The sequence below is a fragment of the Loxodonta africana genome, chromosome 22 (genome assembly GCF_030014295.1).
Source record: "Loxodonta africana isolate mLoxAfr1 chromosome 22, mLoxAfr1.hap2, whole genome shotgun sequence".
NCBI lineage: Eukaryota > Metazoa > Chordata > Mammalia > Proboscidea > Elephantidae > Loxodonta > Loxodonta africana.
The window spans coordinates 28417622-28443868 of record NC_087363.1 but is presented as its reverse complement, the minus strand read 5'-3'; the positions used below and the strand labels follow the sequence as shown (position 1 = coordinate 28443868).

The window sequence follows — 26247 nt, the reverse complement described above, 5'->3', positions numbered from 1 at the left end:
CATGTGCTGGTTATTTGGGTTTTGTTTTTTTTTTCCTGTTTTTATTCATAGTTGTTTTAAAGTTTTCACTTTCTTTGTCTTCACGTTAGACCGGAGGTATGGTTTCATGTGGAACATACTTTTTCCTTCTTGTTGTCTGTTGTTTAGGGAGGAAATAGTATGAAGTAGGTAACTATGCAGTTGCCACTTTCTTCAGCTCTGAAGAATTTTTATAGTCTACTACTGTATTCATTTTTCTCTAGGCTCTTAGACATAAACTACAGTGCAGATGAGTTAGGAGCAGTAACTCCTTGGGGAGTGTACATAAGCATAATTTACCCTTTTCTATTGTTAAAGGTTACAGATGAGGCAATTTAAAAAGAATTGGAAGTGTGATTTACAGTCAGCCTTGAATGAAATAGAGGTATGATTCTATTTGGGGGGGGTTAATAGACTTATTTTTAAGAGCAGTTTTAGGTTTATAGAAAAATTGTACAAAAAGAGACAATTGTTTTTTAAATAAAGTGCTGGAATTTCTGAAGCCAGTAACAAAAAGTTTGAACAATAACTCTATTTTAGCAACAGCTTTAGAAATTTGGCTGTCCTACAGAGAAAATGCTCAAGGAAAAGTAGTTTGATTTTTTTTTTTTTTTACATGTTGATATTTTGAAATACAAACATAAATGTTAATTTCTGGAGTTTGTAGACTATTCTAAAAATAACTTTAGTTCCATTTCAGAATTAATTTATGTTAAGGTAAAATAATAATACTAGTATTTCACAGCCCAGCCCTTAATGCTATGGCTGGGCAGACATCCTCAGTGCACAAGTCATGACTCCTGGACCACTGCAATGTGTGAAGTGATTGGGAAAACCAGGATCACACTAAGCTGTCCAAGTGTTTGCAGCATAAGAAATAGAGACTTTCAGCATGATTTTACTTTTTAAATTTAATATCGTTTTTGTACTCAGCTATTACTTATTGGTCTAGCCTTAATTAATATTGTGAGTCCTTGGAACAACTTTTTGTTGATGTGGAAAACTATTTCTTAGTTTATGGTAGAAACTAGTAGGAAGAGATTAAGTTTACTGAAATTTACTTTGTAGTCCCTTTTATAGAAGTATATTTGCTTAAAAAGATACACAAGCCCTAAATCGTAAATAGTCAAGAAATAGTAAAGTGTGGTCTTTTGAAGTAATAAAGTGTTGTATTGCTGTGAAGGCGGCTTTGAAGCAGAAATATGTGAACCATGGGCTAGGCATCATACCAAATACTTGACCTGGGTTATGCCAATTAATCTTCATAGAAACCCTATGAGTTTGGAACTAATACAATTCCTGTTTTATAGATAAGAAAATACTGTCAGAGGTATTAAGCACCTTGCCCAAAATGACAGGCAACTCATTTATTCCCATAAAATTCATCTCCACTGTGTAGTTCAGTTTTGGAGGTGATATCATTAAGTACATTAGGAACTAGATAATTAAAACAAGTGTGCATTGCCATCTTGAATATATAGAAGCATTGTTATAGTCAGAAAATTAAAGTTTACAATAGCATGTTTTAGAAGTTGTAACACGTCAGTAACCTTATAAGATTTACAGAGATCGTTTTACTAATTTCTGTGTATCTTATACTTAAGTATGTCTAGCCCATAATCTTTGCATAAATGACATGGTTTTCTTCATTCCTTCTTTCCTTCCTTCCTTTCTTTCACATTTAATAATTTTAATAGCACTGTAAAGAAAAAGGTGACTGGAGCAAATTGGGAAATTTATACATAAACGTAAAAATAAGCTGTGAAAAATTTGCAGATTTCCAGAGATTTTGTTCTTGTATTGCTGAAACGCTAACAAAAAACTTGAAAGAAGAGAGCCCAGTTGTTCCTTTTTGTGAATTTGCTGAAACAGGTAAAATGTCATTGTTTTAGTCTGGTAATGAATGGAGTATTAGGGGGCATGGTGTTCTTAACAAGACTGTAAAGCTCTTAATGTTTTCCTTGTTGGGGGTAAATTAAAATTGCAGGTTTCAGATACACCTTACTTTATAAATTTTTCCATCTATTTATTGTTAAGTTAGATTATAATAGGATAAAGTAAAAAATCGGTGTTTTAGTATCATATGTTTCATGTCCTTGTTTTTCTTTTCATAAAGATTGGTAAAACTGTTAAAACTATTGCTAGCAAATTATAATGAACACCTGAATTTCTGGCATTATATTATGTGTATTATTACAAGTGAACTAGATTCACACACTTTGGAGATTTTTTTAAAATATGAGCCATTCATTACTATAATCTTTATCGGGGTCGGCAGACTTTTTCTGTAAAGGACCGGATAGTAAATATTTTAGGCTTTGTACACACCACATATGGTCTCTGTTGTATAGTTTTCTTTTCTTTCTTTTTTTTGTTAACAACCCTTTAAAAATACACAAACCATTCTCAGTTCATGGGCTGTAAAAAACAGGATGGGGCCAGATATGGCCCACAGGTTATAGTTTGCCGACCTTTAGTTTTTATGGTAATGTGAATAATTCTGTATTAGTTTGCCTTTTCCATCATTTTAAGTGATTTTTTTTTTTTTCACTTTCTTCCATATGTCTACTTTGTTTTTCAGTTAGCAAAGATCCTCAAAATAGTGAAGTAGATAAAACTTTGCTGGGAAGAATCGGAATCAGTGCCATGTACTTCTATCACAAATTGTTACAGTGGTCCAAGGTAATTCATTAAATTTTTGTTTGGGCTTGGTACGGAGAATGTTTTAAAATTTTTTAGATGTTAGTTTTAAAACAATGTAGTTTAACCTTAGGAATTAGGAATCTGCTATTAATCACTACAGGTGACAAAATGAGACCCAGACTAGTAAGTGAATTATTAGGTGGTGTACTAGACAAATGTGGAAAGGATTGGGCATGAGACTGACCACTGTGAAGAATGTCAGTGTAGGGAATACTTAGAAAGCCATGCCAAAAGCCATATTTATTTAAAATAACATTCAATTCCAAATTTATTTTGTCAGCTCCCGAGTTCAATAGCATTATAATTTTTGAGGAGCTCAAAAATGAACCCAGAATACTCACAATTAACAGAACTCCTTAAATATCATCTCATAGAATATTCCAGAACAGGATATACACTATATACCATATATATGGATTTCTAACTTTGAGACTCAGCTCAGTATAGAAATGATCCAGTGTCTCTAGACAGTATTATACTGCTGTTCTTTAGATTTCCTTGAGGTGGCGTGTGGAGTTACAGAATCAATCACTTGGAAATTTGGGATTTAACATAAAGTTCAGTGAAGTAGAGGACAAGAAAATCCAAAATAGGAAGGAAGTGGTGAAGGATAGAGCTATATAAAGAGTGGAGTTGAGAGTATGGTCTCTGTCTAATCAACTATTAAAATTTATCTTATGTTCTGCTTTTATTTTTTAAAGAGGCTATTTCACAATTGAAAGTGTGCTCAATAACATTTAAGTATATGGTCACTCATATGGAAACCCTGGTGATGTAGTGGTTAAGAGTTGGCTGCTAACCAAAAGGTCAGCAGTTCGAATCCACCGGACGTTCCTTGAAAACCGTACGGGACAGTCCTGCTGTGTCGTCCTATAGGGTCACTATAAGTCAGAATCGACTCGACAGCAATGGGTTTTTTTTTTCCTAGACACACACAAAATGAATAAGTTTAAAAAAAAAAACAAAAACACACACACACACACAGAGCCAGAATGGTTGTACAGGAAAATTGGCATCTTTCCTGGAGGTTTAGCACTTATTGTGTGGTAGGCCTGAAATGAGCAAGGTGTACCTGGTCCCTGCTCTCACAGCCTTGCTTAACACTGGTGATGGCATGGATTTATGTGATAGTTAATGCTCAAGAATTTGAAGACTAAGTAACAAGATCCTCACTGATTTTAATAACATTTTAAAGTATATTTTAATTTTATTTGGTTGTATTTTCTTAAGACATAAGAGGTTGTTGAATCTTTGCCTGTATTTTTAACTAAAAATTTTTAATTTCTTACTCAGAATGAACAATTTATTTACTATCTTATTTAGTATGAGTATTTTAAAATGAAACCTATTCCTTTTTTTTAACACAAAGGTGAAATCATTGAAATTAAACTAAAGGTATCCTGTGAAAAAAATGGAGTCATTTAAACAGTCGAATTGAAAGTTCTTTGACATTATAAGGAAACCCTGGTGGCGCAGTGGTTAAGTGCTACGGCTGCTAACCAAACAGTCGGCAGTTCGAATCTGCCGGGTGCTCCTTGGAAACTCTATGGGGCAGTTCTACTCTGTCCTATAGGGTCGCTATGGGTCGGAATCGACTCGACGGCACTGGGTGGGTTTTTTTGACATTATAAAGATCAGACTCAAAACTGTCTAGACTGTAATACAAAACAGAAGTCTGCATACTAAGGCTTGCAGGCAGAATCTGACCCTCAGTATGTTTTTTTATGGTCTGTAAGCTAAGAATGTTTTTTTCCTTTTTTTTAAGGGCTATAATTTTTTTTTATACAACAAGAAAAAAGAACACTCAGCAGACCAAATATGGTCTGTAAAGCCTAAAATATTTACTATTAGGCCATTTACAGAAGAAGTTTGCCCACCCCTGCTATAAAATTATAATATATTTCCTATTTCTGGTGTCCAGACCAAAGACAGACTTGATGTAGAATATGTGAAATAGCCTATTGAATAAAGAATTTTTTTCTGCCAACAATTTCACTTTTTTTTTTTAGCTATCTAAATTGATACCAAATTATCTTCCTTTCCACTCTGTGCCTTCTGTATCTCAGTGTAGTCAACAGAAGAAGAGGAAAAATATGTTATCATACTTTACCATTTTAAGGCATGAAATCCTTTTGCCAAATGAAATCTTAAGGGGAAGCACAGTGTATAAAACAGATGAAAGAACTACTGATAAAGGGGGCCTGGGAATGGACGTAGAGAGGAGGGGTAATATGAGGCAAGGTCCTGCTTGCTCCCCTCCCTTTCCATCTTTGTGGCTGAGCAAGAAGGAGCTTAAGGAAGAGTGTTGGAGCACTTTGAAAAACCTATCAGTCTAGAATGATGATTCAAAACTGGATAATTAGCTTCTGCATAATTCTCAGTGACTTTATGTCTCTGTAGTACTGTTAATGATTGGTACTCAATTCTTTATTTTTACTCTAGGGAAGGAAAGTCTTAGATAAACTATATGAATTAAAAATACATTTCACAAGTTTAAAAGGACTTACAGGGCCCGAGAAGTTAGCACCAAGATGTCAAATTGTGAATATTGCTGCAGAAATTTTTCTCAAAAGTGGAAGTATAGATGGTGCCATTTGGGTCTTAAGGGGTAAGTTCTGTTATACGCAAGCATGAAATAATGTGTTCAACTTGCCGTAACTCTTCTCTTGGTAATTACCTTAAGTTGATACAGAATTGTGGGTGGTAATTTGGTCAAAACCTTAAGTGAACATGTGGGTAGGAAAGGTGGTTATATAAGCTGAAAAGGGAGAATTAACCTACCTTTAAAGCAGAAATTGTGTGAACTATAGGCTAGGCACCATGTAAGTACTTTACCCTTGATTATCCTCGACGACCTTCAGAAACCCTGAGTTGGGAACCATTACGATCTCCCATTTTATAGATAAGAAAATTCTGTCAGAGATATTAAGCAACTTGCTCAAAATGACATAGCACGTAAGGAATGGAGGCCAGATTCAAGTCCAGAAATCCTAGTTGTTACCTGCATAATCTCAGTCTTCTCATGTAAGGCAAATTTGACTTCAAACGAAGACAGGTAAAGCTTACTTTCCGTAGTAAGGCGACCCATCTAGCAGAAATCATAATGAAATTAAACCAGCAGAAACAACTGAGGTTAATTTGGTATGAGATGAATAAAAACTTAGAACAATAGTGGCACAGTGTGGTATCTGACTACATGGACCATCAGGCAGATTTTATTTGATGTAACGGGATAAGAATGAAGAAAAATCAAGAATCTCAAAGTTAACTGGGAAGATGAAATATATACATGAGTAAGGCAAATAGATAACCTTTACACTAACACATGTATGTTAGCACACAAACACAGACTAGTACAGGTATATATGAGTATACATGTACACACACACACGTTAAATCCTTGACTTTGTTCAAAGTGCTGAGTGTTTATGGAATATAAAGGTCGTGAGTGAACTTCATGGTGAAAGGCTTGTTGGAAAAGGTTGCCTTCAACTTACCAAACATAATGGCTGCCTGGGTAGGGTTTCCTAGTGGGAAAGAGTAACCAAGGTAAAATATAGAAATGAGCAAAATGCAAGTCAGGGCTCACAAATTCTGTAAGAAAGAAGCGATGTGGCAAGAAATGGGAAGGGTAAAATAGCTGATAAAAATGGGCTTGGATCATCTGCCTGAAAGTTTCTGGCAAAGCTAGATTTTCTCAAGCCTGGGGGAAAGTGAGGAGGATGAGGGGAGGGTACGAAGTAGTCTATGGAGATTTTAAAATATTTTGAATTTTGATGATTATCTTAAAAATTCTTTTAGTTATAAACACAGAATTCTTGTTTGCAGTGACAGTTTGAATTGAAAGTCATTTACCTAGGTAGAATTTTATTTCTTCACAAGAAGAGTCCGCAGAAGTATACTAATTTGTTCCCAGAATTCTTTTTGTTCTTAAAGGGTTCTGTTGTCAACGGACAGTTCTCAGGAAAGGGAGTATTAATACAAATGATAGTATTACTTACTTGTGATTTCACTTGCAGTAAGAGAAATATGTATTAAAATTTTAAAATACCATTTTGAGCCTGTCAGACTAACAAAGATCGAATTTGGTGATATACTTTTGGTGAGAGTATAGAGAAACAGGCATTCACATTGTCATTAGGGGTTTTTTGGCAGAATATCTGTCAAAAATTAAAAATGCGTATTTCCTTTACTCTGTTAACACCATTTCTAGGGTTTTCTTCTACAGATACATTTGTACCCATGTACAAGAATATGCAGTATAAGTTATCTGGAATCTTTTGTTACCGCCACCAATAGTAACAAAAGACTGCAGACAACTGAAATGCCCGTTAAGAAAGTATGGGTTAATTAATCTGTGGGACTGCCGTGTGCTGGAGTGGGATGACACAGATCCACAGATACTCATTCGGAATGGCCTCCAGGACCTCTTGCCAAGTGAAAAAAAGAATGTGTAGAACCGTGTGTGCAATATGCTACCATTCGTGTAAAGAGATAAAATGAATGCGTACATGTTTGCTTATATATCCCTAAAATATTTGTAGAAGGATGTACTAGGTTGCCTCAGGAAAGAGACAGTGAGTGCTTGGAAGACAGGGATGACAGGCAGGTTTACTTTTTACACGTATTTTTTCTACATTTTTGTCCTTTTTAAAAAAAGGAACAGTACATACGTTACTCAAGTTTGAGAAATGGAAAATACTTTACACATTTTTGGTTTGGTGGGTGGCAGACTTTATGGTGAGAAGTCTGTTGTTTTGGATTCTTATTTTGACATTTAAAACTCTTTCCCCAGTGCCAGTACTTTTTATCCCGGCAAATGAGGAATAAATTCCAACTCCGTCTTCTCCCCTTACCAGCAAAAAGAAAACCTTCAAACCTTCATAGTTTTATAATCATGGTTTGGGGGCTGAAAAATAAATGTCTTAGCTCTCTAGAATATATATTTTGTAAAAAGTTATACCATTTGTTAAGAAACTTCCACTGAATTTTAGAATAACTTTCATTGACTTTAAAAAAAAACCCCAATTATGTAATACTTATTCATTGTAGAGAAATCTGAAAAGGTAGATAAGCAAAACTGAGGATAAAAACTCCTTATCATTCATCTACCCAGAAATGATTATTATCCCCTTTAATATACTATATATACTCTTTTGTGCCCTGCATTTTTTCTGTGACATTTAATGGGCTGCATGGTTTTCCACTTATGAAAAAATACCTCTTCCTAGGTCTATATATCTTACTCCATAAATCTACTTTTTATTGAACTAGCTTGTTTTCAAATTTCCGTTATAAACAATGATCCCTGCTAAACATCCCTGCTGAATCTATATTATTTCCTTAGGATAAATTCTGGTGGAATTGCTGGGCTAAAGGGTATAAAGGCATTTTAAAGCTTTTTGGTAAATGTTGACAAATTTGCCCTTATTGCCATTCAGATTTGCAGGTAGGCTATTTTGGGTTTAGTAGAAAACCCTCCTTCTGTGAGAAAATTCCAGAGAAAGATTGCTTAGGTATATCTTTTACACAAACATTGGCCTCATGGGGATCACAGGTGCATATAAATAAATAGTCCCAGGTGTTACTGCCAGACAGGTGTTAGTATCAGACAGAGAGACTGGTGCATTCCAAGTTATACAAATCCTAATCTGGGTATTAGTAATACATTCCATGCAGGCCTTATCACTGTTAATAGAATACAGAAATCTTCCATACTCTAAGAAAGGTTGTACTAATTTGTAGCCTTCTTAGCAGTGTGTGAGGATACAGGTTATAAAACACCCTTAACAACATTGAGTTTGATAGGGTAAAAGTGGCATTCACTGTTCTACTTTATATTTGATTGCTTATAAAGAAATCAAACTGTTTATATTTCATTTGTATTTAATCTTTTGTGGATCACCTGTTCATGTTCTTGATTTGTTTTCTGATTTTAGCATTTCTTTTCATTATCAATTTAATAAGAATGTATTTGCCATATACCAAACATTGTGCTAAATGTGTTACTTGTATCATCTCATTTAATTAACACCAGTGAGGTACCCATGAGGTGGGTGATACCATCCCAAGATGAGGACACAGAGGTTCAGAGAAGGTCACACAGCAATTGTGAAGTAGGAATTCCAGTCTGCATCTGTCTGACTACAAGGTCTACGTTTTTAACCACCACACCAGCACTATTATTTCCCTGATTTTTTCTTTTAAATGGACTTTATAAAACTGCAACACAATTGAAACACAAACTATACAAACAGACCAAGATCTAAGCCAGCCAGCTACCTGAGCAAAATGGTGAGACTGACCTTGATTCCTTACATCTAAGACTTGGTTCTGATCAGAATTCCCAGGAAGCTTGTTAAAATTCAGAGTTCTGGGCGCACCCCAGGAGTCCCCCAGTGGTGCAAATGGTTAACGCACCAGCTGCCGACATAAAGGCTGGAGGTTGGCCTGCACCCGGGGTAGCCTCAGAAGAAAGGCCTGGTGATTTACTCCCCAAAAATCAGCCGTTGAAAACCCCGTGGGGCACAGTTCTACTCTGACATGTATGAGGCGTCACTGTGAGTTGGAATCTACATGACGGCAAATGGTTTTGGACCCACCCCAAGAATTTCAGTCAGTATGGGACGGGGCCTGAGAATTTGCATTTCTAACAAGCTCTCGGCTATTGCTGGTATTACTGGTCTGGAGACCTCATTTTGAGAACCACTGCCCAACAGCTTTCTCAAGTAGTGACTTCTCACATCTCACCTGTGTCCCTGAGCCACACCCTCTCAGGTAGTCATTCCCCAGTTGGTCAAACCACTGTCATAAATGTTACCTTTTTTTTTTTTTTTAAGTTATTGAGGAATATTTCACCTGTGGTAGTACCTGGCATAGAGTAAGGTGTGCAGTAAATATTACTTGAGGTAGGTGAGTGAGTGAGCCAGCAAGTGAATGGGAGAATGATATGAACCAAATTACCATTCCAACTCCTCATCGAGGCTATTGATTTTCTTCATTTAACTATCTTTGCACCTTCCTAGGGAGAAAATTCTGACTCATAGAGACCCTATAAGACAGAATAGCACTGCCCCATAGGGTTTCCAAGGAGTGGCTGGTGGATTTGAACTGCCAGCCTTTTGGTTAGCAGCCAAGTTCTTAACCACTACACCACCAGGGGCTCCACAGGGTTGCTTTGAGTCAGAATCAACTCAGTGGCAATGAGTTCAGTTTTTTGTTTTTGGGGGAGGAGATGCCTGGAGTTTTTGAAAATGTGTAATTATATTTATAAAAGCGTTAATTTTTTTATGCTAGGAAACTTAGGATAAAGCTTAGTTTAAACACCAAGATCAGCGACTGTGACTACAGTACTAATAAAAACCTACAAGAAATTTTAATATTTAAGAAAAAATACGTTTTCAGTCAGCGGATCTCCTCAGCACAAAGTCATGTTAGGCCAGGCCATATTTAACCTCTTTTAATTCAACAGTTTAACCTATATCTACTTACCTAGACATAGTCACTATTTAATTTCTTTTCTGTTTTGTTCAAATTTTTTATAGGGAACATTTGTTTAAAAAAACATGATTTTAAAAATAAACCAACTTACTTGGCCTCATCCTGAGCAATGATATTTGTAAAATCATAGGTTTAATGTGACTTTTATATTTAGTGTAATCTTTTTATTTTTTTACAATACACAAATCATTATTTAAAATTATAGTGTAAAATCTATAATCAGTTCAGGTACCATCAGCATACCCTTAGGAAGTCTCACACTGTATAATAATGGAGCCATGGTGGCACAGTGGTTAAGAGTCAGCTGATAACCAAAAAGTCAGCAGTTCACCTTCGATGGCCAGCGTAGCAGGGGTGAGGGTTTGGGGACCATGGTTTCAGGGGACATCTAAGTCAATTGGCATAATAAAATCTATTAAAACATTTTGCATCCCATTTTGGAGAGTGGCGTCTGGGGTCTTAAACACTAGCAAGCGGCCATCTAAGATGCAACAGTTCGTCTCAGCCCACATGGAGCAGAGGAGAATGAAGAACACCAAAGACACAAGGTAAGTAGGAGCCCAGGAGTCAGAATGGGCCACATAGATCAGAGACTGCATCAGTGTGAGACCAGAAGAACTAGATGATGCCCAGTTACAACTGATGACTGCCATGACAGGGAGCACAACAGAGAATCCTTGAAGGAACAGGAGAGCAGTGGGATGCAAACCCCAAATTCTGGTCTTTTCCAGACTTAGTGGTCTGACTGAGACTCGAGGGACCCCGGAGGTCGTGGTCCCCAGACAGGAACCATTCCCGAAGCCAACTCTTCAGACAGGGATTGGACTGGACTATAAGAGAAAAAATGATACTGGTGAGGGGTGGGCTTCTTGGATCAGTAGACACATGAGACTATGCGTGCAGCTCCTGTCTGGAGAGGAGATGTGAAGGCTGAGGGGGACAGAAGCTGGCTGAATGGACACAGAATCAGGGTGGAGAGATGGAATGTGCTGCCTCATCAGGGGGAGAGCAACTAGGAGTATATAGCAAGGTATATGTAAGGTTTTGTATGAGAGACTGACTTGATTTGTGAACTTTCACTTAAAGCACAATAAAAAAAAAAAAATGTTGGCAGTTCAAATCCACCAGCCACTCCTTGGAAACCCTATGAGGCAGTACTACTCTGTCCTGTAGGGTCGCTATGAGTCAGAATTGACTTGATGGCAACAGGTCTGTGTTTTTGTTTTATATTGTAACGGTTTTTTTTTTTTTATATATATATTAAAGACTATATAGTCTTTGATCTGTTGTATATTTGCAAATATTTTTTCATTTCCCTGTAACTTGCTGATTTTTTTATTCTTTTGCCCAACTGACATTTTTTTGTTTAACATAAACCACTTTTTAAATCTTTAATACTTTTTGTTTTGTATCATGCTTTAAGCAGTCCTTCCTCATCCCAAAATTGTGTATTTGCTCATATGTTTTTCAGGTTTTTTTTTTTTTGACTCATTGTTTTAAATTTTGCGGTGAGGTGGAAACCTAATTTTATTTCCCCAAAATGTCCCAGCATTGCCTGAGTAATTCATCCTTTCCCCCACTTATTCGAAATGCCACTTTTATTACATATTAGAATCTTATTTGCTTAGGTCTGTTTCTGCACTTGTCTTCTCTCCCAGTGGCCGCACTGTGTCCGTGCTACCACCATACTCTTCATAGTTAATGTAGCTTTAAAATGTGTGAGGATATCTGTTTAGGCAAGACCAACCCCACTCCTTTTCCAAACTATTCTTTGTTCTTCTCAAGTGCTTATTCTTTTGGATGAATTTCATAATTATTGAATTGGGTTTTAATACCATTCATGGGAAATTTGAATGGGATTATATTACATGTATTATTAAGGGGAGAATAGATAAGTGTTTTTCCATCAGTATTCACCATGGTAAGGGACAGTTATTTATTTGATGTTCTTGATTATGAGTGGAAATTTCTTCAATGCAGAGACTGTGTTAATAGTCTTTATATTCCATGCATACACTCATAATCTTGCCCAAGTAATGACTGAATATGCCTACGTTAGAAGGTAAGTAGGTAAAGAGTGGCTATTATAGAAAATTTGTTTGCCTTCTGACTGATATTTTTAGACAAATGGCAAGTATTGCCCAATTGTGGAACAGAGAAAAGCATGAAGTTTTTTTACTGTAAGAACTTTCATGCTATAAAACTAGTCTTAAATATGATAGTAAAACATTTTCCTCGGGAATTCTCATAAGAGTCTCATAAAAATATGTTGCTAGAGTTGTGAACTAGTTTGGAGTAGGTAAATTAAAAGGTGTTAATATCTAGGTGTCTTCCAAATTATTTTAACTTTGATATATAAAATTACCAATTCATTCACATTTTTTTATATAGTTAAACACTATGGTAAGAATTTTAAATGAATCTGTTAAAATATATACTTTGAAAAAATACTACCATTGCTCTAATGCTAAAGATGAGTACTAAATAAAGAACAATGCAATTTTTATGAGAAAAGACTAAACAGTTTTCTTTTTATGGATGAGATACATCTACCAGATATATGATTAGCAAAAAATAACTGAGCTTATTTTATCAAAATAAAATTTACCTTATAAGCAATGGTGATTTAACTGTTTTAATGGGAATTACATTTAACTGATGAGTAATTCAGTATTTCAACATATGAAGTACACCTACTCCTCACTTACTATCTTATTATCCAGCATTTCGCATTTACAACAATAGTAAAAAGAATTTACTGTCCAACTATTTTGCGCGTTAACAACATACATCTGGCAGTGACGAACGTGAAGGTACAAGGCAAGAGTAACGGTAGCTGTGATGGTGTCAACTTGGCTAGGCCATGATTCTCAGTGGTTTGGCAGTTATGTAATGACGTAATTGGACAGTTTTGTAATGATACAGTCATCCTCGATTTTGTGATCCAATGTGGTCATACTCCATTTTCATATAACACCAATTTTCACATATAACCTGGTCTTTGAAGCCTAACCATATTGGCAGTGAGTGCATGTTTAGATTTCTCTATACAGTAAAATTTAAGGAAATTTGGGAGTAAATTACTGAAGGTATCTGTCTAAATAACAATATTTGTAAAGCACTTAGAACACTGCCTAGCACATAGTGTAAATCTGTTCAATCAAGTGAGCTCTACTAATTTAAAAACAAGCTCATCTTAAAGATGTGTACTGGGTGCTTAAAGCTTTATTTTGTCTTGTGGACTTGAATGAGCAAACCTTTCTTCAAGACTTTATGTATTCCGTGCTACAGAAAGGCCGCAAAATGAAAGGATTACATGACTCCTACACTTAGTCAGGTTGAAAAGAACACTGAAAAGTGCTTTGAGTGTTATATTGCAGTGTCTCATTATGTGTTTCATTAGGTACATAAGGATTTACACAGGAAAATTAGAGTATTGGTGTTTCTAACATAGTAGCACCCCAGTGTTCTGTGCAACAGTAGTAGCCCATTGTTTTTCTCAATGTGAAAATTAGGGCAGAAATTAAGGTACTTCAACAGTATAGTTAATATTCTGTTTTTATAAGCTGACAGATACATAAGTGTTGATTTTATTATTATTTATATATAACTTAGATATCCTGTACGTATAAAATATTTCATAATAAAAATTGTTTTAAAAAAAGGTAGAAATTGGGGGGGAAAGATGTTACCTAAGAGTATTAAAACATGTTATATACTTCTTATTGTAAAATTATTGAACTTGTCCACACAAATATTTTTAAGTTAAATATAATAATCTGAACATTTTGTCATATAAAAATAAATATTAATTTTTAATTAATTAGTATACTTGGAAATGTAAAGAATCTAATAAAAAAAATAAGAGTGGCCATTAGTTTGCATCTTTTTAGGATGATGACCTTCATTATGCACCCACTCCTCACTTATCGACACAGTTAGGCTCCAAAGAGCTGGTCGTTATGTGAAAATTGGAACTATGCAGAAATGGATGATGACACATCAGATCACAAGGTGGAGGATGACTACATCATTACACAACCGCCAAATTACATCATTACATAACTGCCAAACCACTGAGAATCATGGCCCAGCCAAGTTGACACATAACCTTATCCATCGTAGCCAGCGTTACTCTCGCCTTGCACCTTGGTGTTCTTTGCTGCCAGATGCATGTTGTCAATGCTCAAAATAGTCAAGTTGTATATTTTTTACTATTGTCCAGAATTCAAAATGTGGAATAATGAAATGATAAGTAAGGAGTGGAAAAAAAAGATAGTTTTTTGTGTATATATATAGTTCTTAATAAATTTGAAACATAGTTACCTGAGTACATATATTTTAAGTTTTGCCACTTTCTTCAAAAAATATTTAAAAACGTTAAGTTATGATTAACCATTCAGTTTAATTTTCATGGTGTAAATTAAACTATTCATACTTCTTTGTTTGTGAAAGAGTCAGAATGGATAATCAATACACCACTGTGGCCTTGTGATAGACTGGATGTACTCAATCGACATAATCTGCTCTGTACAATTGCGCATGAAATCTTAACCAAGAGCCTTTACAGACAGACATTTGAAGTTTTGCAAAATCTACCGGGTTTTCAAAATTCTCAAGGTATGTTTAAAAAAAGTCTAGCTGAATTATCTCTTGCCCATCTCGTGTTTAACTGTTAATAAGAAACCGTTCTCCACCTGTTTCGGTTGAGTTTTATATTCCAACATTTTTAGTATTGTATAAAATATGTTCTTTGCAAATTGAATGTGCTTTCTTGATGGATTAAAAAAATCAGAGATGTTTATCTTTGGGTTGTATGTCCGTAGTTTCTAACACTAGCATTTCCATCATTCCCTTTTCCCTACTTCTGTTAAGTCATCAGCAAACAGTATGTGCAAGTGCCCCAAGCAAGCTTCATTATCTTCATTGATAATGAAGAATACTTCTTCTCTTATCACTTAAATACAGAACTTAGCTTATATTACCTTGGAATATAGGTAAACTTGGAACAAATAGAAGAAATTAAGCATATGGTAAGTTCCAAGAAAGCATACCAGTTTGAGCAATAGTAGTTGTCTTAGGCTTGGTTCTCCAGAGAAGTAAAACCAGTAAAGCATATAAATATATAGAGAGAGAGATTTATATCAAAGAAATGGCTCATGCACTTTTAGAGGCTGGAACGTCCCAATTCTGTGGGTTAGGATAGAGGCCTCTCCTGATTCACATAGCCACAGGGGCTGGCGAACCCAAGATCGGCAGGTTGGAAAGCAGGGCTCTTGATCACAGGCTGTGACTACCGACAAATTCCGAGACTGGCAGATAAGACCACAAAGCTTCTGATTACGTAGCTACAGGGGCTGGCGAATCCAAGATTGGTAGGTTGGAGAGCAGGGCTCCACCCACAGGCTGTGAAGATCATCAAATCCCAAGATCAGCAGATAAGTCCCAAGAACCAGAGGTCAGATGAACAGGAGGCAGCTGCAGGATCCAGAACAAGGAAAATGCCAGAACATCTGCTTACATTTGGATGCAGGCCATGCCCTCAAGGATACTCCCTTTCAACTGATTGGCTCCTCACAGCAGATCCCATCATGGGAGCGATCACATATAAACACTGAGAATCATGGCCTCGCCAAGTTGACACAGTCTTAACCATCACAGTAATAATATTCTTGGATGCTAAAGTTCAAGTCATATGTGATAGGAAAAGAGTCCAAATAAGGGAAGCATAAGCAAAAAGCTTTGGGTCAGGAATGTGCATGATGGGTTCAGAAAATGATGAAAACATTATCTTGAAGGCCTCCCCTGAGTGCCTTTGTTGTATCTTCTATAAATAGGCATTTTTCCATTTATTACACTGAAACCTTGTTTGTATTTATCGTTCTTGTCTGTTTTTCTCGCTAGATAATGAGCTGTTTAATTTTTTTTATCTTGGTGCTCCTAGCACATTGGCTGCTATATAGCAGGCCCTTGATGTAAAATTATGACAACAATGAAACAAAGTAGTAATAGTGAGATTAGACAGTTGTGCCAGATTTTGGAAGACCACAAAGTTGTTTTCCTCTCTGTGTCGTAAAGGGTCTCTAGAGGTTTGGGGTTATAGAATGATGTACTGAAGTTCATGTTTCAGAAAAGTTCCTCTACTGGTAATGTTTAGGAAGAAACTAAAGATAAGGAGGTTAATTTCCTGGTTAGGCCTGGACCACTAAAAGATCCTAAAGTGGTAAAAACCTAGAGTCCAGGTCCTAGACCAAACTGACTGAATATAGGGAAGGAACAGTTGGAAGTCTCCAAGGTGACTTCACTTTCTTCCAAGAATGACTTGAGGAATAGAAATACCAACTTAAAGTATTTTTTGAAAATGTGACAGTGAGTTTTTGTCAGGGAATGATTTATTTTTAGTGACGTGGAATATAAAGCTGGGATCCATAATGCAGATACAGTGCTAAAGGAATCATGAATGCATGCATTTGAGACACTGCAGCTGCACAGTCCCAGGCAGGGACCACGTACAGGGATGTTAATGTGGCCTCTGGAATGTCTTTCAAGCTTCCTTTCATGTAGTGTCCTACAAGGTAGATCAGCTGTTTCGCTTGTCACATGCTTTTTTGTTTGTTACTTAGAGAATATGTAAGACGATTGCATTTTAGTGACTGAGGCTCCCATAGTGGATAGGAAAGGGCCAAGGAGAGAAGAGGGAAAAAGGAAGCAGTTCAAGAGAGGGAAGTGTGAGAGAGACTACACTAGACCAATTTGATTATATCTTTTCTTTTTTTTTTTTTTTTCCAGAAACTGTGGAGGTTTCACAGTATAGCCTTCTTTTTAATAAACTTCTAGATGCCTGTATAGAAAGCAACAGTCTTGGTATGTCATCCTCCGTAGCAGAATTCATGTTTTCAAAGAGCATCCCTATTGATTTTTCCTTTCTTAGAAGATTAATTACTTCTTTAGGAAGGAGTTCTTTATGGCTCAAAGCCAGAGCCCACTACAAAAGTAAGTTACATTTGATATTTTTTAATTTGATGTATTGATTTTGAATTTAATTGTATAATCCAGGATTCATCTGTAATATTTAAAAGCAGACATTTAAATATGTTAAAAAAGCAGTTGATATAAACTAAAAGGTACTGGTCTGAACAGATCTGTGCTTTCTTTTGAGTCCGGTTATTTTTCTTCTGTTTCTAATTACTGCTTCTTATGCATCTTTAGTTCTTTGCATGTCCACTAGAGGGTGAGCCAAGGAAATAAATGCCAGAACTCAAACCAGTTTTGCATCTCTTACAGATAATATTAAAAAAAAAAAAGAGTAAAACAATTCAGTAAAATTAAGCTTAAAAAATGTGTACGTATTTTACTTATCCTCACTGTGTTGCTGATTTTTATAACTTTGAATTTTGATGGCAGGCCCAATAGAAAGTACAGACACTGTCATTGCAGTGCAACATGGTGTACAACAGTTTCACTCATGGCTCCTAGTAATAGAACTTTGTTCGTCTATTTACAGCTGTTTCTCTCTACCTGTAAGCCTGTAAAACTAATGCTTTCTCTGGTCCCAGCTACCTTGCAAGTATTTTAATTAGAAAGTAATTGCATGTACACTCTAGAAGAGAATATTTTTCTGCCTTTATGCAGTAATTTGTCTTAAATTTCCATTTATACCACTGTCATGCATGTAACAAACATTTGAGTACCTACTATATGTCTCCACTGTACCAGATGTGCCGGAGATCCCAGCCAGCCACCCGTACCTGCACAGAAACTTCCCCAAACTCAGAATCCAGGTGTTTTTCAAACTACCAGCTGTGATCCATCAGTGGGTTCTGAAATCAGTTTAGCAGCAGATAACTTTTTTTTCCCCAGTGACAAAAGAAAATACTAGGGTGCATTGCAGGTAGTAAGAATGAGTATTACTCGATAAAATTGTAATTTCAGTTACATATATGTGCACTGGCTCATTATGTAAAATATACTTCTTACTGTAGGTTATAGTCAAAAGCTTTAACAGCAACTGCACTAGAGCATTTTTTTAAAAAACGTGACTAGAAATTTAGAGGAAAGGTAGAGTTGTTCATAGCACCTCATTTGAATTTTGTGGTTATGTTTCAAGTCTTTATACTGTTTCGTGTAGGCTGCTAGAAATCACGCACACCAAGACTGCATGCACTATTTCCTATAATTTCCTGCCTTTACTTGTTAGAATCCATTTTAATGGAATTATTTATTTTCCAAATAACTAATTTTGCAATTTGGGGAAAATGCCAAAGAGAAGGTATTTGTATGCAATAGGCAGAAAATATAAACTTGGAAATATTTCATTGAAATTCCTATGGTTCCGTTTTTTAGTTTAGCAGCTAAACTTGAATCATTTTTAATTTTTATTAACAGCTTTATTGAAATGATTCACATACCATACAATTTAAAGTGCATGGTTCAGTGGTTTTAATATATTTAGAGTTGTGCAACCATCACCACAATCAATTTTAGAACATTTTCATCACCCCAAAATAAATCCTGTACCGATTAGCAGTCACTTCCCATTTCTCCAAATCCCTCCAGCCCTAATAATTTCTTTTTAAAGATTTCATTTTAGCAGTATGTTAAAGCAATTAATGCCTGTGTACAACTCAGTACTTTTCTTATTACCTGATCACACCTTTGCCCTATTTCATATGCAGTGAAATTTCTGGGACTTAAGTAAGTGAGGTTATAGGGTAGAGTCTTTGTTTTTTTCCAAATATATCTGAATTATAAAACCAAATGAGTAATTTATAGCCACTGATCAGTCTCCAAAATATCTCGTCTCCTTACAGTGTTGATAGTTCAAATATTGTTGGACCACCCTCTGAATGTGTCTTCAGACATAGCTTAACACTTGCAAGAGAAGCCGTTAATTACCTTATAATCACATCTAGTAGTACTTGATTCTGGGCTGAAGGCTAATTTTTCATCAATGTACTGTTAAGGCCGTGGTGCCAGTGCCTTTTTTGAAAACTTTTGTTTTGACAGCTTTATTGAAGTATATTTCACATACCATAAAATTAACCTATTTGAAGTATATGGTGCAGTGGTTTTTAGTGTATTCAGAGTTGTGCAGCTGTCACCACAGCCTAATTTTAGAACACCTTCAACACCTCCTAAAAGAACCCCTGTGCACATTAGCGGTCATTCCCCATGCCCTCGCTGTCACTCTTCCCTGCCCCAGGCAACCACTAACCTACTTTCTGCCTCTGTGGATTTGCCTATGGTGGACATTTCACATACATGGAATCAGGCAGTGTGTAGTTTTATGTGACTGACTTTCACTTAACACAATGTTTTCAAGGTACACTGATGTTACAGCATGTATCAGTATTTCACTTCATCCTTTTTAAGCCAAATAATGTTACATTATATGGCTGTATCACATTTTATTTATCCCTTCATCAGTTGGTAGACATGGGGGCTGTTTCCACTTTTTGGCAGTTATGATTAATGCTGCTGCAGATTGTCACGTACGAATTTCTGTGTGGACGTATGCTTTCCTTTCTTGTGAGTATATACCCAGGAGTGGCATTGCTGGGTCATACAGTAAATCTATGTTTAGCATTTTGAAGAACTGCCAGACCGTTTGCCAGAGCTGTTGTCCCATTTTACATTCCCACCAGCCACGTATACAAAAAACCTGTTGCCATCAGGTCAATTCCAACTCATAGCAACCCTGTAGGACAGAGCAGGGCTGACCCGTAGGGTTTCCAAGGAATGGCTGATGGATTCAAACTTTCGGTTAACAGCTGTAACTCTTAACCACTGCACCACGAGGGCTCCACCAGCTATGTATAGGAGTTCCAATTTCTTCGTATCTCACTTGTTACTGTCTTATTTCAGCCATCCTAGTGGGTGCGAAATGATCTCGTTGTGATTTTGATTCTCGTGTCCCTAATGACTAGTGATGATCTTTTCATGTGCTTGATGGCCATTAATACATCTTCTTTGGAGAAATGTCTATTCAAATCCTTTGGCTTTTTTTTTTTAGTTATCCATTTTTCAATTTTTCTATTTGTTGAGTTCAAGAGTTCTTTATTTACTCTGGATACAAGTCCCTTGTCATTGATAGATGATTTTCATTCTGTGAGTTATGTTTTCACTTTCTTGATGGCTTTGCTTTGCTTTTGCTCACAAACTAATCAGATGGGAATGGTCCAGGGATGGCAAAGTTGCCCTCCTCATGTTATCAATTTGCTCTCCCTGGTTCTAAAAATGGGAACCCTGGGGGCTTAGTGGTTAAGAGCTTCGGCTGCTAACCAAAAGGTTGGCAGTTCAAATCCACCAGGTGCTCCTTGGAAACCCTATGGGGCATTTCTGCTGTCCTATAGGGTCGCAGTGAGTCAGAATCAACTTGACAGCAAGAGGTTTGGTTTTTGGTTTTGGTTTAGTTCTAAAAATACTGCTTTTATCTCAGAGCTCAAAAGTCAGGGGGCAGGGGATGTTATTAGTGTGTATTTCAATTACATTCCTCCCTTAAATAAGAACATTATTTTCTCTCATTTGATTTCAGTCAGTGCAAAAAGTAATCTTAGTAAATTTCTACTGAATTTGTTATTTGTTTTCTTCTTTTAATCAAAAAAGTAAAACAGGAATTCATGTTAATTAGACCTACCCTTTTTTATAGTTAGGAAAAGTCAGTAAGTTGACAGCTTCTTATTCCTGGCAGTGACTTAGGGAGGTGGGACTACCTAGTCATTAAGAATCTGAAATCTGGAGCCAGAAGGCCAGGGTTCCCACGCAGGCATAGAGAGACTGAGTGCTTACCCAAGGCCCCTCATCTATACCATGGGTGTAATTGTACCTAATTTCAAAGGGAGTAAGTTGTCGAGATAAAGTTAAATAAAACATATAATGTGTTTAGCACAAATACCTGGCACACAGTAGGTGCTCAAAGATTAGACATCATCATACACATTAGAAAAAAATTTTTGAAGAAATTTGTCTTAACATTTTAAACTAATTTTATGTGCAGATTTAAATTGGTTTCAGTAAAATATAACAATATAATACTAGTATACAATTTGAATATCCTGAGAGTTTTAAGTGGGATTTTCCTATCTATCTCTTCTAGTAAGCACATAAACAGTTTAAGCTTTAAATCTCTTCTCTTGAAAAGTGAAATTTTTAGAACATGAACTGGGTAGTAGAGCTATAATACACTGAGCACCTACACGATGGACATGTGTTTTATTTATATCTAGTGCTTCTACAATGCCAGGCATACAGTAGGCACTGTAAAAAGGTACTGGAAACTATAATGATAATATAAGTAGCCTCAAAAATACTTTAATAACTATTTGATAGAAATTAAGGTATTTGTGTTATAATTTCCCATTTTCTTTCTACATTCATGATTCAGGATAGGCAATAATTATAAATATATTGCATATAGTTGCTATTAGACATGATCCCATTAAAACCCAAGTAGCTATTCCGGCTGTTTATTTGTGTTGACTACGGCATGAAATCAGTGGGCAGTTGTCACAGTAAGGTGCAAAAGTCATATTTCAGGAGTTTTTTTTTATTATTATTATTTCTCACTTCATATTTAATGTTTCCAAAGCATATTACAAACAGTAATGGTAAATGGGCTAGGATTAGTTCATTACCATAATTTGGTAATAAGTTTGCTTCTAATGTGAAGAATTATTCTGTAATATAAGTAATTACCACCTGTGAGTATTTTGGAAGTCTAGGTTTTTACTTACTGGGATTTTAGTAAAGTTGGATTTGTTATTTTATTTTCAGGTGCTCTGTCTTTGGGCTGCTATCCACCGTTGGAGGGAAATTTATACCGAAAACTTCTACTGATTCCTTCTTATTTATCTGAGATTGAAATGCTTTTAGCCATTGAAATTTTCCTGGTATCTAATGCTAGTAGTATTCAGAGTCCTGGAACTTCTACACAGACATTGCAGATAGTTTTGAAAAGGTTGGTTAAGAAAACTAACTGCATTCTGAGATTGTGGCTCACCCTACCCCTCCTAGGTTGTGTTTTGTGTGTGTGTGTGTGTGCGTTTACAAACTTTGGTAACATTTAAATTGAGAACTGTTTGAGTTTTAAAAGCAGATGACTAAGTAGCATTCAGTAAAAGTTTTAGCAACTTTTCAGAGACAGTTCCTTTTTAGGCACTGATCATTCTTATTTTGAGATTGGTACCTAAAAGGTATTTGTCTTTTTGGTCAACCCAAAAGACCTAAGAACCAGGTTTAAAAGGGAAATACGTGATACTTTATCAGGTCCGGTAAAGAATGCCATTAAAAATAAAGCCGTCAACCTAAATTCTATGTTTTTGAATGTTATAAATGCATAAATATTATAATGTAGGTATTGAGCCAGGGTGGTAACCTTTAAATAATTTTGTTTAAAGTCCCAGAATTTAAACTTACATCTCTGTAATTTAGTGTCAGCCTTATCCAAGAAACGTGTTATGTAAGGATCTCAGGGGACGCCTGTTCTAGAGCTTGGCAAGAATTTGTTTCAATTTACCGGTGTTACAAACTAGGTCCTCAGATTGAATATTCTGTTAGTTATCTATTAGTATGTAATAAATTTCCCCAAAACTTAGTGGCTTAAAACCACAAGTATTTCTTATCTTGATGTCTATGGATCAGGAATTTGGGAGCAGCTTAGCTGGGTTCTGGCTCAGGGTCCCTCATGTAGTTGCAGTTAGGATGTCATTGGGGCTGCAGTCACCTGATGGCTTGACTGGGGCTGGGGAATCTAAGAGGGCTCAGTCACATGGCTGTTGGCAGGAAGCCTCACCTCTTCACCACATGGTTGCTCGAGTATCCTCACGACGTGACAGCTAACTTTACCCAGAGTGAGCGATCCAAGAGAGAACAAGCCAGGAGGAAACCAGTGCCTTTCATGACCTAGGTCAAGAACTGTGAAGGTTCTGAGATTTTAGCTTACTCGTAGATTACAAGTTAACCTGCTGCATTTTCATGATGCTACTATAAGACACAAGATTCAGGGGTTGGAGACTGAGGACTTTATTATTCATGGCACAGCAGGCAGCATGATTATCTACACGTTTGCATCAGTTCCCCTTGCTCCGAAGTCCCAGGGGGCAACGCAGATGGGCCCAGATGGATGACAGGATACACAGTAGGTTGTACTATGGGAAAGGAATCCTGAGCTTAAGGGGACCCAAATCTTTTAAAATGGGCAGTAAGTATGCCTGCCCTTTGTGCTAGAGGGAGACACAGTCTTTATCTTCTAAAGCTATAAGCAAACCTGGCCTTCGCTCCAGAGAGAGAAGTTATCTTTGTCTTTCAAGGTTGTTAACTGTAAACAACCTTGAAATGATAGTTCAGAACGAGGGTATTCAGTGTTTCTGCTTGGAGAAAAGAAAAAAAGAGGACACCCATGGAGAATTGTCATCCAACAACCTCGTGTCCAAGGTCGCACACTATTACTTCCATTTTCTTTCTTACAAGCAAGTCATTTAGTCCAGGCGGAAGAGAATTCGTTTCCACCTCTTGAAGAAAAGAGCATCAGAGAAATGGTGGAATGTTTTAAAACCACCACAAATGTAAAGTATCATCTTCAAGGTTTCAAACAGTGGTGTCACTAGGGTTGGTGTCACCCAGTGCGGTTACTCATGGTGTCCCCCCCCCCACGCTAATTATATAGTGTAGCTAAAACACCAGAAAATTTAACAAAATCAGTGACTAAAAAAACACCAGCAGCAATGAAAACAGCAGTGCATACTTGTAGCACAGGCAGATGAAAGCACATGATTCGAAGCCGTTGTAACTGAGTGATAATGACAGCTCTGAGCAGAGCACATTAGAAGGTTCAAAGAGTAAATTAGCATAGAGTTTTTAGCTTGTAGGTATATTGATAGATGTAAGCTGGGCGGCACTGGTTTTTTTTTTTTTTTTAAGCTGGGCTTACAAAAAATGTTCTATTGTTACAGGGATCTTTTGATAAAAAATAAATTTCTGTTGAAATGCTTCACAAAAATTTTATTGACAGTCATTTTGATGTCACCCGGTGTGGCCCATACCCCCCCAGTGACACCACTGGTTTCAGACTGTCTACTTAAATGATTGTGAAAGCATTTGGGAGATTAGCCTAACAACAAAAACTTTAAAAAAAAAAAAAAAACTTGTATAATATAGTGTTATAAAAACATACTATCTCCTTCCAGGCATTTTTACCTCTGCGTGTTTTTTGCAGTTGCAGTTATAGTAAACATATAGTTTGTTTCTTTCAGAGATTTCCATGTTGCTACATAGCCTTCAGAAAGTTTATTTTATATTCATGTATAATATTCTAAGAAGATTGCTGCAATTATTAAACTGTTCCCCTACTGTTGTATGTCTAGATGCCTTCCAATTCAAGAAGTTAGTTTTTTTAATTCAGATACTTGTTTTAAGGAACCTAGAGGGATGGCTATCGACAATTATATTTCCTACACTTTCTACATTATCCTTTGAAAGAAGAATAAGTTGTGACCATTTATAAATGCTTAAACCATGGTATTAACTCCCAGTATGGTGTGCTGGGAAAACAGTGCCAGGCAGGACTTTGGAGACAGGAGCAGCAGGTTCTCACCCAACTCCATCACTTGCCGGCTGGATGAGCTTGGGCCGGTGATAAAATGCCAGAGTACAAGACGCATGTCAGAGAAGGCAATGGACTCCTTACAAGCCTGTTGGTGGAACTCTTCCACAAGCTTAGTCCTAGCTGTTTACGCAAGACAACCTGTAGTGTATTATAACTGGGGAGAGAATGTCAATTTTATTTTACTACCACTCTGCCTCCTGGACGAGGTATGCTAGCTTGGGGGGAAAAGCACTGAGTGGACTTTTGTACTTAGGTTAACTATTTCTAGACCAAATGTAAACTTGCACTGGCTTTTCTCCCTTATATAATAGTCACTACCTTGACTAAGTTATTATAAATCACATACAGCAACCAAATTAACAATCTGAGGGTGTAACATTTTTATAACCAAACATTCTTAAAACTTTTCCCCAAAAACATTTATTTTAAACTACAAATGATTCACGTAACTCTAAACTTAGTCTCATAATCCTAAAATCCTAAAATGACAGGTTTCCTTTCAGTCAACTCAAACTAATAGAGCAAAATCAAAGATGATGTCCACTTATTTATTATTTGCATCTCCCAGTTACTTACTTTCTCCCTTCTACTTTTTTGGTTTTATATTTTCTGTTTCTAGTTTCTTAAACACTAAGTCCATCAATTTGCCATTATTTTTGTATCCTTTTTGTATATGCTTACAAGACTATTCATGTCCCCCTGTGTTACCACTGTTGCTGCTTCAATATTTGTTATGTTGTGCTTCCATTAAAGGTCTAAATTTCATAATTTCAGTTATTTCTTTTGTGACCCATGAATTATTTTCCAAATTTTTTTTTCGTTTCCAAATATATTGAGGGAGTTTGTGGACTGTATTTTCTGCCTGCTTGTTCTATTAATTTCTAGGAGAAGTACTTAAAATTCTCCCACTGATTGTGGATTTGTCTGTTTCTTCTTATATTAGTTTTGCTTATACATTTTAAGCCCAGGATATTGGATATGTTGCAGTTCATTTTTTAAATATCTTCCTGATGGACTATTCCATTTATTACTAAATAATGTCCCTTTTTATCCCTATTCATGCTTTTCACCTTAAAAGTCATTGTTGCTATTCTTTTTTGTCTGGTATTAACACAGCTAAAGCTGGGTTATTGAGATTAGTGTTTTCCTGGTATATCACCCTTCGGATCCTCCTCAGAAACACACCCCCCTCTCAGGGTCTGTAGTCATTCTCACATCACCATGACGTTGACTGATACTACTCTGACTTTGATTTTTTTGTTTGTTTGTTTGTTTATGGTCCCTGGGGATTTCCTTTTCTTTTTAATGTGGCCATGTGTTTCAGGAGCAGGGAAGGAGGTAGTATATATCAGCTTAGTTTGATGTGTTGCTACAAGTCCCATTATTTTACTTTCAACCATTTTGTGTCCTCATTTTTTAGGTCA

General features: G+C 36.3%; 1 protein-coding gene across 1 annotated transcript in view; it reads left to right on the top strand.

Annotated features, from left to right (window-relative positions):
- TOPAZ1 (testis and ovary specific TOPAZ 1) overlaps window positions 1–26247 on the top strand; it is a 78777-nt gene that overhangs the window by 47664 nt on the left and 4866 nt on the right. The window contains exons 13-19 of the mRNA XM_064274251.1: window positions 337–403; window positions 1716–1890; window positions 2600–2700; window positions 5164–5329; window positions 14677–14841; window positions 17011–17214; window positions 21994–22177. Of these exons, the coding sequence (XP_064130321.1) occupies window positions 337–403; window positions 1716–1890; window positions 2600–2700; window positions 5164–5329; window positions 14677–14841; window positions 17011–17214; window positions 21994–22177 (1062 nt within the window). The remainder of the gene's footprint in view (window positions 1–336; window positions 404–1715; window positions 1891–2599; window positions 2701–5163; window positions 5330–14676; window positions 14842–17010; window positions 17215–21993; window positions 22178–26247) is intronic.